This window comes from Mus musculus, chromosome 16 (genome assembly GCF_000001635.26).
Source record: "Mus musculus strain C57BL/6J chromosome 16, GRCm38.p6 C57BL/6J".
NCBI lineage: Eukaryota > Metazoa > Chordata > Mammalia > Rodentia > Muridae > Mus > Mus musculus.
In genome coordinates this window covers 31039499-31054772 of record NC_000082.6, presented here as the reverse complement: position 1 = coordinate 31054772, position 15274 = coordinate 31039499, and the positions used below count along the sequence as shown (strand labels likewise).

Sequence of the window (15274 nt, the reverse complement as noted above, 5' to 3'; positions counted from 1 at the left end):
GCTGGTGGGCATGTCTGTAGAAGCATTTTCTTAATTGGCAGTTGATAGAGGAGGTCCTAGCCCACTATGGAAGATACCTAGGGGCCTGTGCGCCCAGGCTATATAACAGATGCAGTTGAGCAGCCCATGGCGAGCAAGCCAGAAACGAACGTTCCTCTGTGGTTGTTGCGTCAGGCTCCTGACTTGAGTTCCTGCCTTGGTTTCCCTTGATGATGGACGATAAGCAGTGAGATGAGGTAAACCTTTTCCCTCCCCACATTGCTTTTGGTCATGTGTCATCTCAGCAACAGGAAACACACTAGGGCAGGGATGTTTGCTTATCCCCATTGGTGGACAGTTCTGTTGATGGTGGGCTTGTTGGCTGAGTCTGGATGCTGCTGCAGTATCCTTCCATGCTGGATATGAACCCTGTGGACAGTGGAGACATATTAGTCATTCCTGCGGGAGATGGATGGTTGTGGGGTCAGGTTCTTCTCTCCTGTCGTTGAGGATGGCACACACACACACACACAGACACACACACACACACACACACACACACACACACACCGTCCCCTCTACCCGCAGCTGCAAGAGCTGCTTCTCCTCTGGCAGCCTCAGGGCTTCCTGGAAACCATGCCTTCCCATGCCCAGAGCCAGCTCATTACCTGCCTCCCTGGCTCTAGGAGCGTGGCCATGTCTGGTTCCTAGTGGGCTTGTCATTTGACAAATGAGTTTTCCTCACTCCGAGCTAAGGGTTTGGGGCGGCGTGTCTATTCCTGCCTGGCACATGATCAGCTCTGATTGTTTGTACCAGTTTCCAAGGCTGGAAGTGTTAAGAATGTGCTGTGCACTGGGTAGTGGTGGCGCACACCTTTAATCCCAGCACTCGGGAGGCAGAGGCAGGCAGATTTCTGAGTTCGAGGCCAGCCTGGTCTACAGAGTGAGTTCCAGGACAGCCAGGGCTACACAGAGAACCCCTGTCTTGAAAGAACAAAACAAAACAAAAACAAAACCCAAAACAACAACAACAACAAGAATATGCTGTGCATGGTAAGATGAATGCAGATGCCCCCTTTGAGAACCATCCATTCTAGTTGTCTCCTAGAGCCCCTTATGGTACGCAGAGTGTCCAGAGTGTCCTCCATACTTTATATTTTGAACAACAAACTCTTTGAGGACGCTTAGAATATGAATACTTTGTCTTTACTGAATTTGGACTTTTAAAATAAAAGGAGACAAAGGGACTTAGAGATTTAGTTAGTATTCCTGATAGCCTGTAATTATTGATATGAAATACTGTTATGAACAAATCCTTTAAATATCGCTGATAAGAGGAAATTAATGAGAGCTTATAAATGTCTGATTAAAAGCTGATTAGAAAACCAGCTGTCCTGCTGTACACTTGGTAAGTCACTGGGGGTGGGATGAGCTCAGAATGGGCTCTGTCCTGCATGAGAGATGGCACACTCTGGTGACTCAGTCAGTGTAAAGGGTTTGGGGAAGAGGATCTTAGGTTGAGTGTAGGTAATGCTTTATAAGTAATAGATTTTGAAGTTTTAAGATGTGTTACAAGTGGTGTCCTGATGCTTATTGTCTGCGTCCCTGTAAATCACACTTTTGCATGGACAGAAGTCACTGCTCTGGCCCGCTCACTGGCTGACTGCCTTCAGTAGCCAGCTTTTTACAGCCCTGGGTTCCTAGGTTCTGTGGCAGTTCTTCCAGGAGCTCTTGAGGTAGGGCTCTGCAGCCCTCAGCCAGGCTGGAGCCTGGGCTGGGCTGTGGCTGTGGTGTCCTGGCTTGATGGTGCTGGAGGGGCGTGCAGTCTGCAGACCGGCTTCCTGCTCGGGAGACTGGGCATTTGATTCACACTCGGTGTCTGTGGCTTGCTGCCTGCTGTCTGAGTATATCCTTGGAATATATTCATTTTTCTTTAAGTAGATTCATTACCTGAAATATTCACTGGAGCTGGCTAAACAGTACAGCTCTTGGAACAAATGTACTGGCAATCTGTTTGTCCTCAATAAATCTATTAATGCTGACGGGATATAGTTATTGCTGGGGAAGCTTGGGTGATATGAGCTGGGGGTGGAGAAAGCTGGCTGCTGATAGGACTTTGCTTCTCTGGGCTTGGCTGTAGCTGAGGCAGGCCCTGCCCTCATGTATATCCCACCCCCCCCACACACACACACACTCGCACTCAAGTGTGCACACACACACACAAACATGCACACACATATGCACACACACATACACACACCCCTTCCCTTTCCACTTTAATGACTGTGGAGATGCCTGGCCCTTGAGAGCCCTCCTGTGCTTTTAGCGCCTTGTCTATTCCAGCCCCTTGTGTGCTGGGAAGGCTGTCACATGGGTGATGCCTGATGTGTGAGGAGAGAGACTGAGGGGACAGGACACGGTCAGGGACAGGATGTGAGGCTAACGAATGAGAGCAGCTTAGCAGCCCCTGAGCTGGGTGCATATCCTCAGCCACCTCAGTGTCACCACAAGGGTGAGCGTTGCCATTCCTGTGTCACCCATGAAGGGACCCAGGCTCTTGCCCAGAGTGTTGTTCCTTCAGGTTACAAACCCGGGTCCATGGCCTGGCACGGATGTAGCAGTTGTTACAGGGCAGGGGACAGTCATAGCCAGTGAAGTCCCATGTAAGATGGGTTGCAGGAGGGCCCTGGAGGATCATGGGAGGTGGTGTGAAGGCTGAAAGGAAGGCTGAGGAGGGAGTTCCACACATGGGAAGGATACAGGTCCTAAAGAGGCGGCTGATGGGGCAGGATGAAGGTGAGGGTTCAGCTTTTCTAGTCATGAAGGCAGGTGAGGAGGGAACTTCGAGCCACCAGTGCAGGTCTTGCTGGGAGGTTTGGACCTGAGGACAGTGAGCTTCAGAGGATTTGAAGCTCAGAAGAAAAATATAAATCTGTGTGTTTGGAAAATGACTGTGAGGCCCAACAGCGGATGTTCAGAGAGCACGAGGTTTACCATGACGGTGAGCACAGGCAGGGCCAGAGGCTGTGAGGTGTGGGAGAGAGAGGCCATTTGGGATTGGTGTTGAGAAATAGCAACCCACAGAAAGAGAAGGCCAGGGGGAGAGAATGGCCAGAAAGGCAGGCGTGAAGGAAAGCAGCACCTCAGGGGCAGAAGGTTAGGAATTACAGCAAAGCTTCGCAGGGCAGGCACAGGTAGCTGCAGGAAGCCGACGACGGTAGGGAGCACAACTGAAGTGGTAGAGACATTGGGTTTCCTGCTGTTTTGAGGCAGGGTTCTAGTCCGTAACTGGCCTGGCCTGGAACCCACTTTGTAGCTCAGGTGAACTTAGAGCAAACTTTCTGCCTCAGCCTCCTGAGTGTTAGATCTCACACGAGTGAGCTACCATCCCTGGCTAAACTAAACTCAGTGATGTTTTAGAAATTGAAAGAGACCGAGGACAGAAATAAACATGAACTAAAAGGAATACAGTTTGGAGAGAAATAAGAAATGTTAGAAATCTAGAGCAAGAGCACAAAAGCAGACTCCATTGGCCGGGGAACCAATGGCTTAGGGCTGGGCACACGACCACAGGCATGATCAACGACCAGGGAGCGTGACCACGTGGGAAACCTGGGTAGAGTTATGGCTGATGGGAAGGTAAGAGGGGTGGAGTTCACCTGTTTGAGAATGTCTCCGGCGGTGCCTACACCTGACCTGCCTCTTGCTGGCATGGGAGCCAGGCTTCTTGTCATGACGTTTGGAACTCGAAAGGGACTCAAGAGCTTGTCCCACTCCTTTCCCTCCTGCCACATGGCCACTGCCTGGTCCCTAACAGTGTCCTTGCCAGCCTGGCTGCCTGGACTCTGCTCCTTAGTGCCCTTCCCCACTGCCTTTGCCCTCAGTTGCCGCCAGCATCCTCTTAGCTCCACCCTGTCTGTTTCTGCGTCCTGGGCTCAAGTGTGTGTCAAGTGTCTGGAACTTGGAGAGAGACGTTTGGCTGACTTGTTGGGGTTTCCTTGCTTCCCACTACAGGTCATCTTCCATGATGTTGCTGTGCTGACAGATAAGCTCTTCCCCGTCGTGGAGGCCATGCAGAAGTACTTCAGTGCTGGCTCGGGGACCTACTACAGCGACTCCATCTTCTTCCTCTCGGTTGCCATGCACCAGATCATGCCCAAAGGTAACCAGATCGACCACGGGCAACGCCCTGGGGTGTCAGGGCTCAGGATGGCGTACCCACTATTTCTGAGGGAGGCAGGGTCTAGGGACCTCCAAGTAGCCAGGTGCAGCTTTGCCCCCTTGCTTGATCTCCTAGTCCTGTGAATGACACACAAACTAAAACTTTGTCTTCTACTTACGGCTTATATAGTCACTCAAGTGGCAGAGCTAGTCTTCAAAGTCATGGCTGTCTGGTTTAGAACCCTGCCTCTCCAGATAGCTTTCTGTCCCTTCAGGTGACCCAGATGAGACCTTTCTGGGAATGCCCAGTACAGATGTGGCTCCTGTTCCCTTAGAATCCATGGTGGCGTGCTGGCCCCTGCTCTTCTTCCAGCTGTGTACATGGCTCTGACTAAGGTAACATAGGCCACCTGGGACCTACCGAAGTGGAAGGAGCTCCTTTAAACCAATACCCAGTGTTTTCTTAGGTCCTTTAGCCAATTGTTAATGTGCTTCCAGAGACTTATTCATGCATATACCCACGATCTACTTACGAAGAGCAGTCATAGGACTTACTAAATCTTTGTGGTCAGAAAGAGAGCAAGCAGTGCTGTGCTTCTTGCAGCGTCTGGGCTGTGTTTTGTAGGGAATCTGGATGCTGCATGAAGCGTGGCCACATTGCCACTGCCCCGGCCAGCTGAGCAGTTTGGAATCCCTGCGCTTACGAAGGGACTCTGTTTCGGGCATCACAGGTGCTATCCTGAGTTGGTTCTTTACTGCTCTTCTTTGTGTTTATGTGTGCATCGTAGACATTGCTTTTGTGCTTTGTTCCTGTTTAGCTGTTAATTTCTTGCTATTTTGGTTATTTAGTTTGTTTCTGGGCATTCTTCCCCCCACCCCTTCAGGAAAGTGAGAGTGGGGTGGGTGGGGCCTGGGAGGCAGGATTAAGCAGACCCATGTGAACAGACTTGGTGACCGGAGTTCCCAAGATGGCACTTAGGTTTCTGTGACCTGTCTGCCCTCCTTACTGCTTAGCATACGGCCACCCCATGGACCTAAGGAACTTTAAAATCATGTCTGTTTTTCCCTTGTCCTCGGGACCTCACCAGGTCCTCGTGTGTGCTAGGAAAGTGCTCGGCCTCTTGAGGCACACCCTTCTCTCCTTTTTCCATTTTAAAAGATTCATAAAATATAATTTTATGAATATATAAATCAGCATCGCTAATTACTGCTAATTTCCACTATTTCTCTGACGTGCATTTTAAAGGTTTGGGCAAGGTAGAAGTTACACTTTGCATTCAGATTCTTCTGAATCGGCTTTTACATCAGAGTATGAAGCTGATTTCATTTCAACTCAGAGGACGTGCAAGCAAGTGATGGTATCAGCCAAGCCGTTAATGTCACACCTTCCCATGCTGGGTGTAATTGCAGTCTGACCATTTCCCAAGTGTTGGGTAACTAGATGAAGCTTGGCTCACTTTACCATTAATCCCTGTCCTGGGCTGGCTCAGTGCATCCTGTTGGCTTTTTAATATTGTTTTTATTTTTCAAAGACTTATTTATTTTATGTATACAAGTACATTGTAGATGTTTTCAGACACACCAGAAGAGGGCATTGTATCCCATACAGATGGTTGTGAGTCACCAAGTGGTTGCTGGGGATTGAACTCATAACCTCTGGAAGAGCAATCAGTGCTCTTAACCACTGAGCCATCTCACCAGCAGCTTTTTAATATTGTAAATTAGACTATGGTGTATGTCCACATGCAGATAGATTATCTTCTTTCTTTAGGATTGTTTCACATGATGTCTTCCCAAGGGTGGAATTACCAAGCTAAAGGTGATCTTTACAAAGCCAGGTGTGTCAGTCCCCAGGGCCCCCAGTGTGGCCTGGCATGAGTAGTTTCTGTGCTGCTTTCTAGTCCAGGGTGTCTGACCTTTTGTGGAGCTGTGTAGACGTCTAGTCAGCTGCTCTCCTACTTGACAAGGAAGAATACGTGCAGAGTCTTGGGTGAGCTGGGTCTCTTCTGCACTTTTATTCTGATGTCCAGACCTGAGTTCTAGTTCATCTCTCTGCACAGTCCCTCGAAGCTTCCCTGACATCCACCCCCTCTCCCCTCCTATAACTACAAAATGGCTTGGCTGGGGTAGGGGTGGGGAAAGCAGCCTCATGTTCTGTGCACTAACTGTCCCCTTGCAGCAGTGTCATAAAAACCACATCTGCAGTGTCCCCAGAGGATCAAAGGGGCAGGCCAGGTGTGTGTGCTGGCATTGATTCTTCTCAGCCCTTGTTTTTCCTTTGCTTGCTCCGGAGGTCACATGCGGCTGACTAGCCCATCCTGCTGTTCACGACTGCTGTCTCTCCACAGACCGTGGCCACTCTCTGCTTTTCTCTCTTTCTGTCCATGTGTTAGTTTTGTCACCATTGAACGCATCTTATGAAATAACAAATGTGTGCCTAACTGGAGCTGCAGGGGCTGAAGATCACCTTTGGGCTCACCAGGGTCTCTGTCCCGTGTGACATGGCTACGTGTCACACAGCTCTGGCTTAGTGCCCTGCCAGTGAAAGCACCTCTGGAGGGGATTAAAATCCCAACTGGTCAGGAGTCCCCCAAGCTTCCTGCCCCCGGCTTTGAACTCACAGAGCACTTAAAAAACTACAAGTGAGCTCCTAACTGTTTCCATAGTAGCCAATGATCTGGCACCTCTAGCCAAGACCTTTAACTGTGGCCTCTGTAGAAACAACCTGCAATCCAGGGAGGGGCTAGCAGGCCTCGGGGATGCTTGCCTCACTTGCTGCACATTCGGGCCATGCTCCTGCATGCACTTATACTTCCTAGATGTGCTGCTGAGGAAGGAAATCACTATGTGTGTCTTGTTAATGAATGGTGATAGACATGTGTGTGTGTTCTGCCTGCCCCTCCCATGGGCCCTTCTGGTATGTGTATGGCTTTGAATCCCACCAGCTGTGGGAATAGAAGCCCAGAGGCTTAAGGACTGCATCCACGTGTCCCTATGGGTTGAACCCATGATGTATCTGGCTTCCTTTGCTTTCTAGGTTCCATGTCCTTGAGGAGGACTGAGCCAGGCAGGCCTGAGTGGCTGGAAAGGGAGCTCAGGTGTCGCGGATTGTCCAGCTCGGGCTCTGAGTCTGGTGGAGCTAACTGCAAACCATAGCCTTGCATTTCACTAGCTTTGTGCTCTCGGGGAGTCACTGAGAGAAGCCATATGGGGCTGTGTTCGCTGGCAGAGTTCCTGATTTCTCTTCTCATGGATTGTTTTGTGTTGCCTGGCATGTCCCTTAGAGTCATTAGGGTCCGATCTCTGGGCCTTCCTACTGCTCCAGATACCTGCCACCACCCCAGCTTTTCTCTTTCCTTCATTGTGACCACTCTCCCCTTTGAACCCTCTCTGCCTCTCTCTCCACTCTCCTGACCCGTCAGTAATGTGTTAAAGTGCTCAGCCCCAGGTGAGCGCTTCTACCTGGCTAGCCTGGGCCTCTTGGCAGTAATCTAGTTTCTTTCTTTCTTTTCCTGGACCGTCTGCCTGCCGTGTCCAAATAGAAGCTCGACCAGGGCTGGAACTTGTGCGTGTTCCCAGTGTTGAGAGCAATCCAGATACAGAGTAGGCACCCAGTAGGTATTTGCCAATTAAGTGACATAAACTTACATTAGTTATACATTGGGAATTACTTTGATATGGGGACAATCAATAGCTTTGGCTATCTCCTGAGCCACTGTAGATACATCTGGGGATGCTAGCAGTGCTGTAGTATCTGGATGGCCCTCACAGGTAGGGCACAGCCAGAATTTGAGTTTCTCAGACCACCATTCTGTGAGGCTCCACTGGAGGAAACACTCTGGCCTCTGGGTTCTGGTGAAGCTGGGGAGCCCCCGACTGCCAGTGCTGAGCATGGCGTGAGCGAGGATGTTCTCACACTGGAGAGGGCAAAGGAAAAACAGACACTGGCTACCAGCCTGAGTGAACACATCTGTGTGCCTCACAACGAGGCTGTGAGCGTGTGTCCACTGATTTCAGTGGAGGCTGTTTGCTGGCAGCCGCTCGGCAGCAAAGCGGAGCCATTCGGTGCCTCTTACTCTGATGGGGCACAGCTGAGCAGATTTTCATACATACTAAAAATAGTGTCGTGGCGCAGTCCTCTTGTGTCAGGGCTGGAAGCTGACTCTCAGCGAGTGGAGACTGTGGGATGGTGGTTGAGTAGTGACTCTCGCCTTTAGTTCCTCCACAGGCTTCTGCCTTAACCTTTCAAGGCCCCGGCTGGCTTTTGTTATCATCTCCTCGAGGTTAACCAGCTGGCGTGCAGGGCACTGAGGCCAGTGCTGCTGAGTGCCCGTGGGGGTGGGAATGCAGTAATGTGCTGGTAGAGAGATAGGAATTCAGAGGGCAGTGTAAATACTTTGTCTGTTTGACACAGTAATAGCAGTACTTTCACATGTAGGGCTTGTGATCTGGGCCATGGATCTTGCTTAGATTTGCTTTATCAGATATGTTTCCTCCTGGGGAGTGGGCCTTAAAGCCAACCTGAAAACAACTTGTTACTCCCATAACATCTGTGCAATGATTGCACCCATGCAAAGATCTTGCCAAAGATCAAAGATTAGATTAAAGATGCATTAGATCAAAGATGCTAATCATTATTACATTTCACAGGGTTCACACCTAGGAAAACTTGGGTCACTTTTTCTCCCTAGCAGCCTTTGTAGTTCTGGGGATCAAATGCAGGTCTTCATACTTATGCAACAAACACTTTACTGACTGAGCTTTCCTCCTCTCCTCTGATCGATCGATTGATTGATTGACTGATGGATGGATGGATGGATGGATGAATGGATGGATTGATTGAGACAGGGTCTCACTGTGTAACCCTGGTTGGCCTGGAACTTGCTTTATAGACGGGGCTGGCCTTGAATTCACAGGCATACACCTGCTTCTGTCTCTGGAGTGCTGGGATTAAAGGCATGAACCATCACACTCAGCCTATTCCTTGCTTTAAAACAAAACAAAACAAAACAAGACATTTTATGTGGTGTGGTTTGTCCATTGTAGGCTTTAATCACAGGCCTGTGAAACTTAGGGCATCAACAGTCCCTGTGATGAGTATGAATATTCACTGAACTGATTTGGTATTAGTGTCAAATAAATGCCTTCTCACGTCTTCTGCCCCAGTATTCAGGCACGCCTCTGATGTCTCAGGAACTTCAAAGTCGCTGAGAAAGAGCATTGTTATGGGAGGGGCTGCTCTGAAGACCTGACTGTTTGGGTGTGTGGTTTCCTCCCCGACCCCTGACCCTGTGACATTATTATTTCTATCCCCATGTCTCTATTCTTCCTTTCTGCTTAAAATGTTTTTCTGTTTCACAGAAACAGAAGTGGAGCGGGGGCTTTGGTTCATTGTGCCATTCCCTTAACAAGCATCACTTCTTGGTATTTTCATTTCAGATCCTGGTAGAGAACCATTTGGCCGGCCTATTTAAGCCCCAGAGTGCAGACTTATTTTTATTTATTATGCTTTGTTGGTTCAGTCAGCTGGGACAGAGGAGGTGGACCATGTGGTCCAAATACACTCCTGTGGGTCTGCTTCTCCAGCAGCAGTGACTTCCACTCCCTCTAACACACAACAGCCAAGGGACTGGATGCCATGCTAGGCATGGGAAGCTCAGGGAGGGAAAAGACATGGACCGGATATGGGCTTTGCCCTCATGACGTCCATTTCTAGTGAGAGTGTTAGACGTTTATACAGATAACTATAAGGAGAGAGGGAGGAGGGGGCTGCCCGAGGAGCCTCTGAGATAGCCCCTGTGATCTTCATCCCTGTATTTGGCCCCTGGTGACATCCCTTTCCTTTGTGTTGAGCTGGGCTTCTTGGTTCAGGTCTGATGACTATGACAGGAGTAGCAGCACATCATCTCCCTGGTTATCATAGAAGACCAAGGCTTCCAGCCTGGGCTCTCTTGTTTCTCCCTTGGAGCAGTTGACGTGGAAGAACCCAGATGCTGTGTGATGAAAGGCTCTGTCAGGGAAGGTGCTGAGAACTGGTGTTTCTGGTCAATGGCCAGAGAGCATCTGAGGGTAACAATCAGCAGGCTGATGAGCTTGGGTCCTCATTTAGTCATGGTTGAAACTGATTATATATAGCTTATGGCCAGAGGCATCCAGCTGAGCTGGACTGAAGCAGGGTCTTTTTTTGTTTGTTTGTTTGTTTGTTTGTTTGTGTGGTTTGGGTTTTGGTTTTTTGAGACAGGGTTTCTCTGTATAGCCCTGGCTGTCCTGGAACTCACTCTGTAGACCAGGCTGGCCTCAAAGTCAGAAATCCACCTGCCTCTGCCTCTCAACTGCTGGGATTAAAGGCGTGTGCCACCACTGCCCAGCTGAAGCAGGGTCTCTTGAGTCTTACTCTGTTGAGATAATACTACATTAATGTGTAGTTTTAAGAAGAAATACTGAGATTCTCTGCCTGTTTTGCCCCAGTGGTAGCATCTTGCAAGACTACATTGGGGTCCTCAAGCATGGGGCATTTCCATTAGCAGAGGTGGATCCGGTGGGGGCAAGGGGTTCCTTTGTATTCCCTTGGTAATCTCTCAGCTCATGGTGTTCACTGTTCCACTTTACGAGTTCTAGGCTCTTGTCATTGTGGAAGTGTTTTACCGGCCGAATTGTGCATCATCTTTGGGGAGTGGCCTCTTTTCCCTCAACGTAATATCCAGAGAATTCACTCAAGTTATTGCATGATTCGGTAATCCATGCTTAGTAGTATTTCCTGGTGTGATATAGCTTAGTTTGCTTAACCATTCATCCGCCAGAGAACACCTGGCTGACTTTAGCTTTGAGTGATTATGCACCCACCTGTGTACAGGTCTTTGCGTGAACATAAGTTTTTATCTCGTTGGTACAAATGATCAGAACTGCATTTGTTGGGCTCTGTGGTACACATGTTTCATCAGAAGTCAACAGTTTTCTCCAGGGTAGCTTGCCATTTTACACCTTTGCCTCACAGTGCAAGTGTCTTCCTTTCTCTTAATCTATAGGTTCTCTCACTGCTGCTATTTCTTACCCACTGCTGGCGATAGGTCTGTGCTCTTGATCATCTCTCATGAGCGACTTGATTTGTGTGAAACTATTTAAAAAACAGCCAGGGAGTGTCTGTGCTCCCTTTCTGTGGGTGGATTTGAAGATAGTATTGATAGTCCTAGAGAAAAGGACTGCAGGCACTTCGTGACTGCCTGCCCCACCTTCCCTGGCTTGGCTGCTCTCAGGGCAGCAGGCCATGAGCATTGCCACAGGTCAGGCATGTCCAGTTTGGCTTTTGTTTGTTTTTGTCTGAACTGGGCTCTCCCAGCACAGATTGGCTCTGAGCACGCTATCCTTGAGCCTGTGCCTCCCAAGTGCTAGAATTACAGGGGTGCCACACCACACACTGCCAGGTTGGCTTTCAAAACAGAACTTATGTGTAGGTTCGTGCGCACGAGTGCAGGTGCCCACAAAGGCTGGAGGAGATCCTTCAGGAGCTGGAGTTGCAGGCCGTTGTGAGTCGTCTGACATGGTTGCTGGGAGTGAAACTTGCGTCCTCCAGAAGGACAGTGTATGTTCTCGACCACTGAGCTGTACGTTTCTCTAGCCCAGGCTTTACTTTGAAAAGATGCTGTAGTAGTTTGAATACACTTGGCCCATGGGAAGTGGCACTATTAGGAGGTATGGCCTTGTTAGAATAAGTGTGGCCTTGTTTGAGGAAGTGTGTCACTGTGTAGGTAGGCTTTGGGCTCTCCTAGTGTTCAAGCTTTGCCCAGTGCAGAAGAGAGTATCCTCCTGGCTGTCTTTGAATCAAGATGTAAAACTATTGGCTGCTCCAGCACCATGTCTCTCTGCACACTGCTGCCATACCTCACCATGACAGTAATGGACTAAAACTCTGAAACTCTAAGCCACCACCACTAAATATTTGCCTTTATAATAGTTGTCTTGGTCATGGTGTTTCTTCACAGCAATGAAACTCAAACTAAGACAGAAGTTGATACCAGGAGCTGGGTATTGTTGTGATAGTCCTAACCATGCTTTTCTTTGGAGAAATGTAGATTTGGGACTTTGGGAAATAGTGCAGTGCTTTAAGTGGGGCTTAGTGGGCCATATTAGTAGGAGCATGGGAGGCAGTGGCACTGAGGGTGATCTGAACTGTGGGGGCCTAGCTCAAGAGGTTTCAGAGGAGAATATGAGCATGTTGCCTAGAGATCAGTTTGTGATCTTTTGGTGAAGAATGTGGTTGCTTTTTGCCCTTGCCTAAAGAGTCTGCCTGGGGCTAAGGTAAAGAGATTTAGATTAATTGCATTGACAAAGGAAATCTCAAAAAAGCCTAGTTTAGATTCAGTCTTGTGATACATTCTTATGAAGGGCATTTTGATCAGGGGAAGCAAGCTTAGAAAGGAAAAACACGAAATGTGTGGTTCAAAATTAAAGGGACACCAGGAAGTGGACTGGAGCTAAAACCTGTGTTCAAGGATATTAAGTGGAATCGAGGGAGTGGTAACCTCTGGGCAAGATGCCACCCAGCTAAGCTTATTGTTTATGAGTCTGCAGTTGAATGAGAGAAATTAACGTTAAGTGTTGTTATGACCTGGATATTGTTTTCATTTGGACATAAGGAGATACTATGTGTCAAATTGACAAGAGATGGATTGTGATGGCTATTCTCACTTGTCAACTTGACTATATCTGGAATGAACTACAATCCAGAACTTATAAAGATCTTATGAGAAGGTAAAGAAAGATTTTAGGTCCATGCCGCTAATGCCAGCACTCAGGAGACAGAGCCATGCAGCTCTCTGAGATCAAGGTCAGGCTACAGAGCAAGTTCCAGGACAGCCAAGCTTAGGCAATGAGGGAGTTGGAAAACAGAAAGCTGGCACCTGGCCTTGTAGCCCCATTAGTATGAAGGATGACAGTCCCTGAGTTTGTGGACAGGGCCTGTGAGGAACAAGCTCAAGGAGAGGCCCTGGAAGAACTGCTAGGGATGCACATCATGGAAGGAGGTGCTTGATTTCAGGGCCCTGGGACAAGGGGCCGAGGGGCATATGTTACATACTAAAGCAGATCTGCCTCCAGGTTCTCCCGGCTTCCCTCAGGCCTCTGTGCCTTCTCTCTCTCTCTCTCTCTCTCTCTCTCTCTCTCTCTCTAACTCACCCAAGAGCAGTTTCTCAATAAACCTGCATTTAATATAATCTAATCTGTCTTGATTTGTCTCATTTCACCAGTGGAGAAATAACTTATCAGGAAGAACCTGCCAGCCTGCTGTCCCACACTCTCGAGCCTCAGTGGGCACCAGATCTCAATACCTTGTATCTTAGGGAATAAGGTTCTTTTGTTTTTGTTTGTTTATTTTTTGAGATAGGGTTTCTCTCCGTAGCCCTGGCTATCCCAGAACTTACTCTGTAGACCAGGCTGGCCTTGAACTCAGCGATCTGTCTCTGCCTCCCAAGTGCTGGAATTAAAGGCATGCATCACCTCCAGAGTGCAGGAGTGAGATTTTAATTTTGTTAGATTCATATCTTCCGTTTTCTCAATGCTAGCATGCCCCACCTGCTTGGAGAGAGAGTTGTGTCTCTTGAAGAATACATGGAGGCCAAAGAGATCTGAATGAGGTGGTAGTAGGTCCATTCAGCTAAAGGATGGACTAGACTCTTCTATATCTCTGGGTATTCAAGAGACTGCTCTGTATGCCATTCACATCCATCTGTCCTTGGTGTTGATCCTCTCAGGGACTGGGTATTCCTGGGTATTCCAAGCAGCCCAGCACCGGACAATCAGGTGACACAGCTGAAACCTTACTGTGGACAACCATTCTGATTAGTAGACACAAAGGCTCTGAGGGCATACCGGCGTACCATCTCTCTGTCTGTCTCCATCTGTTTCTTTGCCTCGCTCTGTGTGTGTGCATACGTGCAAGTGTGATAGACAGTGACATACAGGCCTCATTGACCAAGTCAGAAAGCATCATCATGAGTTTCTTGTTCTAAGTATTTTAGTCATTGTTGGTAAATACTCCTGACCCAGGAAAGGGCGGGTGCTAAGGTCTAGCAGAAGTCTGGTGTCAGCTTGAGTCCTTCAGGATAGCCGTCTTTGAGAGCACACTAGTATTCCTGGAACAGAGGAGCTATGAGGGTAAATCCTACTGAGACTTTACACAGATGGCAAAAGGATTTCCTGGTGGTTTTTAATTTTATGTGGAGGCATGCAGCCACAAAGATTGTTTGGGGACTTTGTGTAAAATCCCCTTTCCTCTTTCTCCAGTGATAACGAGACTCCTGAGGCCTGCCTCGGGCAGCTGGCTCGCTGTCTGGTCTGGAGTCCTCCTCTTATTTTGCCCATGGTTGGCTTCTCTTTGGGCTGGGCTCCTTCCTAGTGTGTGTTGTTGACTTCCCATGCCTGGTCTGAGCACTCACGCCTCTCAGCCCTTCATTAGTCACAGAATAATTTCAGTCCCTGGTAATGAAGCAGATAGAGTTCATCTCTAAGCAGCCAGTCTGTATCAGTTGGTTCTGATAGAGGCTTGTTAGCTCCCGTGTACTTGGCTAAATGCCAGCCGACATATATTTCCTTCCTAGCTTGAGGTGCTTTTTAAAAAATCTTTCTGACTGAGCACTCTGTAGATTTTGTCTGTGTTTTCTGTAGCGAGCAATTCTTAGAAGTAAGGGGTGGGAACATTTTGTTCCTTGGGTGAAAGACTCAGTTTCTGTGTTAGCTACAGAGAGCTGTGGTGTGGTGTCCTTGAGAACAACATGGAGCTTGGGTAAGATTCCGCTATGTGTTGTACAGTAATTGAGAACGAAAAGGAACAGCAAGCCTGGGTTTCAATGCAGCCTTGTCATGGAGCTGCTTAAAATGATAGTTTCAATTTGGGAAAGACTGGGTGTGTGTATGTGTGTGTATGTGTGTGTGAGAGAGAGAGAAAGAGAGAGACAGAGACAGAGAGAAAGAGAGAGACTGACTGTTTGCTGTCTGTCTGTGAGTGTGTACCTGTCTGTGAGTGTGTGTATGTCTGTCTGTTTATGAGTATGTGTCTATCTATGAGTGTGTGTGTATATATCTATATCTATATATCTTATCTGTGTGTCTGTGCCTGCCTGTGTGTATTGTGCCTGTGTAT

General features: G+C 48.4%; 1 protein-coding gene across 3 annotated transcripts in view; it reads left to right on the top strand.

Moving 5' to 3' along the window:
• The window catches only part of Xxylt1 (xyloside xylosyltransferase 1), a 126086-nt gene that overhangs the window by 26660 nt on the left and 84152 nt on the right, over positions 1-15274 (top strand). For all 3 annotated transcript variants that reach the window (XM_030249136.1, XM_006522200.2, NM_198626.2), the window contains exon 2: positions 3994-4141. In XM_030249136.1, coding sequence (XP_030104996.1) covers positions 4051-4141 — 91 coding nt within the window. In that variant the 5' untranslated portion in view covers positions 3994-4050. The remainder of the gene's footprint in view (positions 1-3993; positions 4142-15274) is intronic.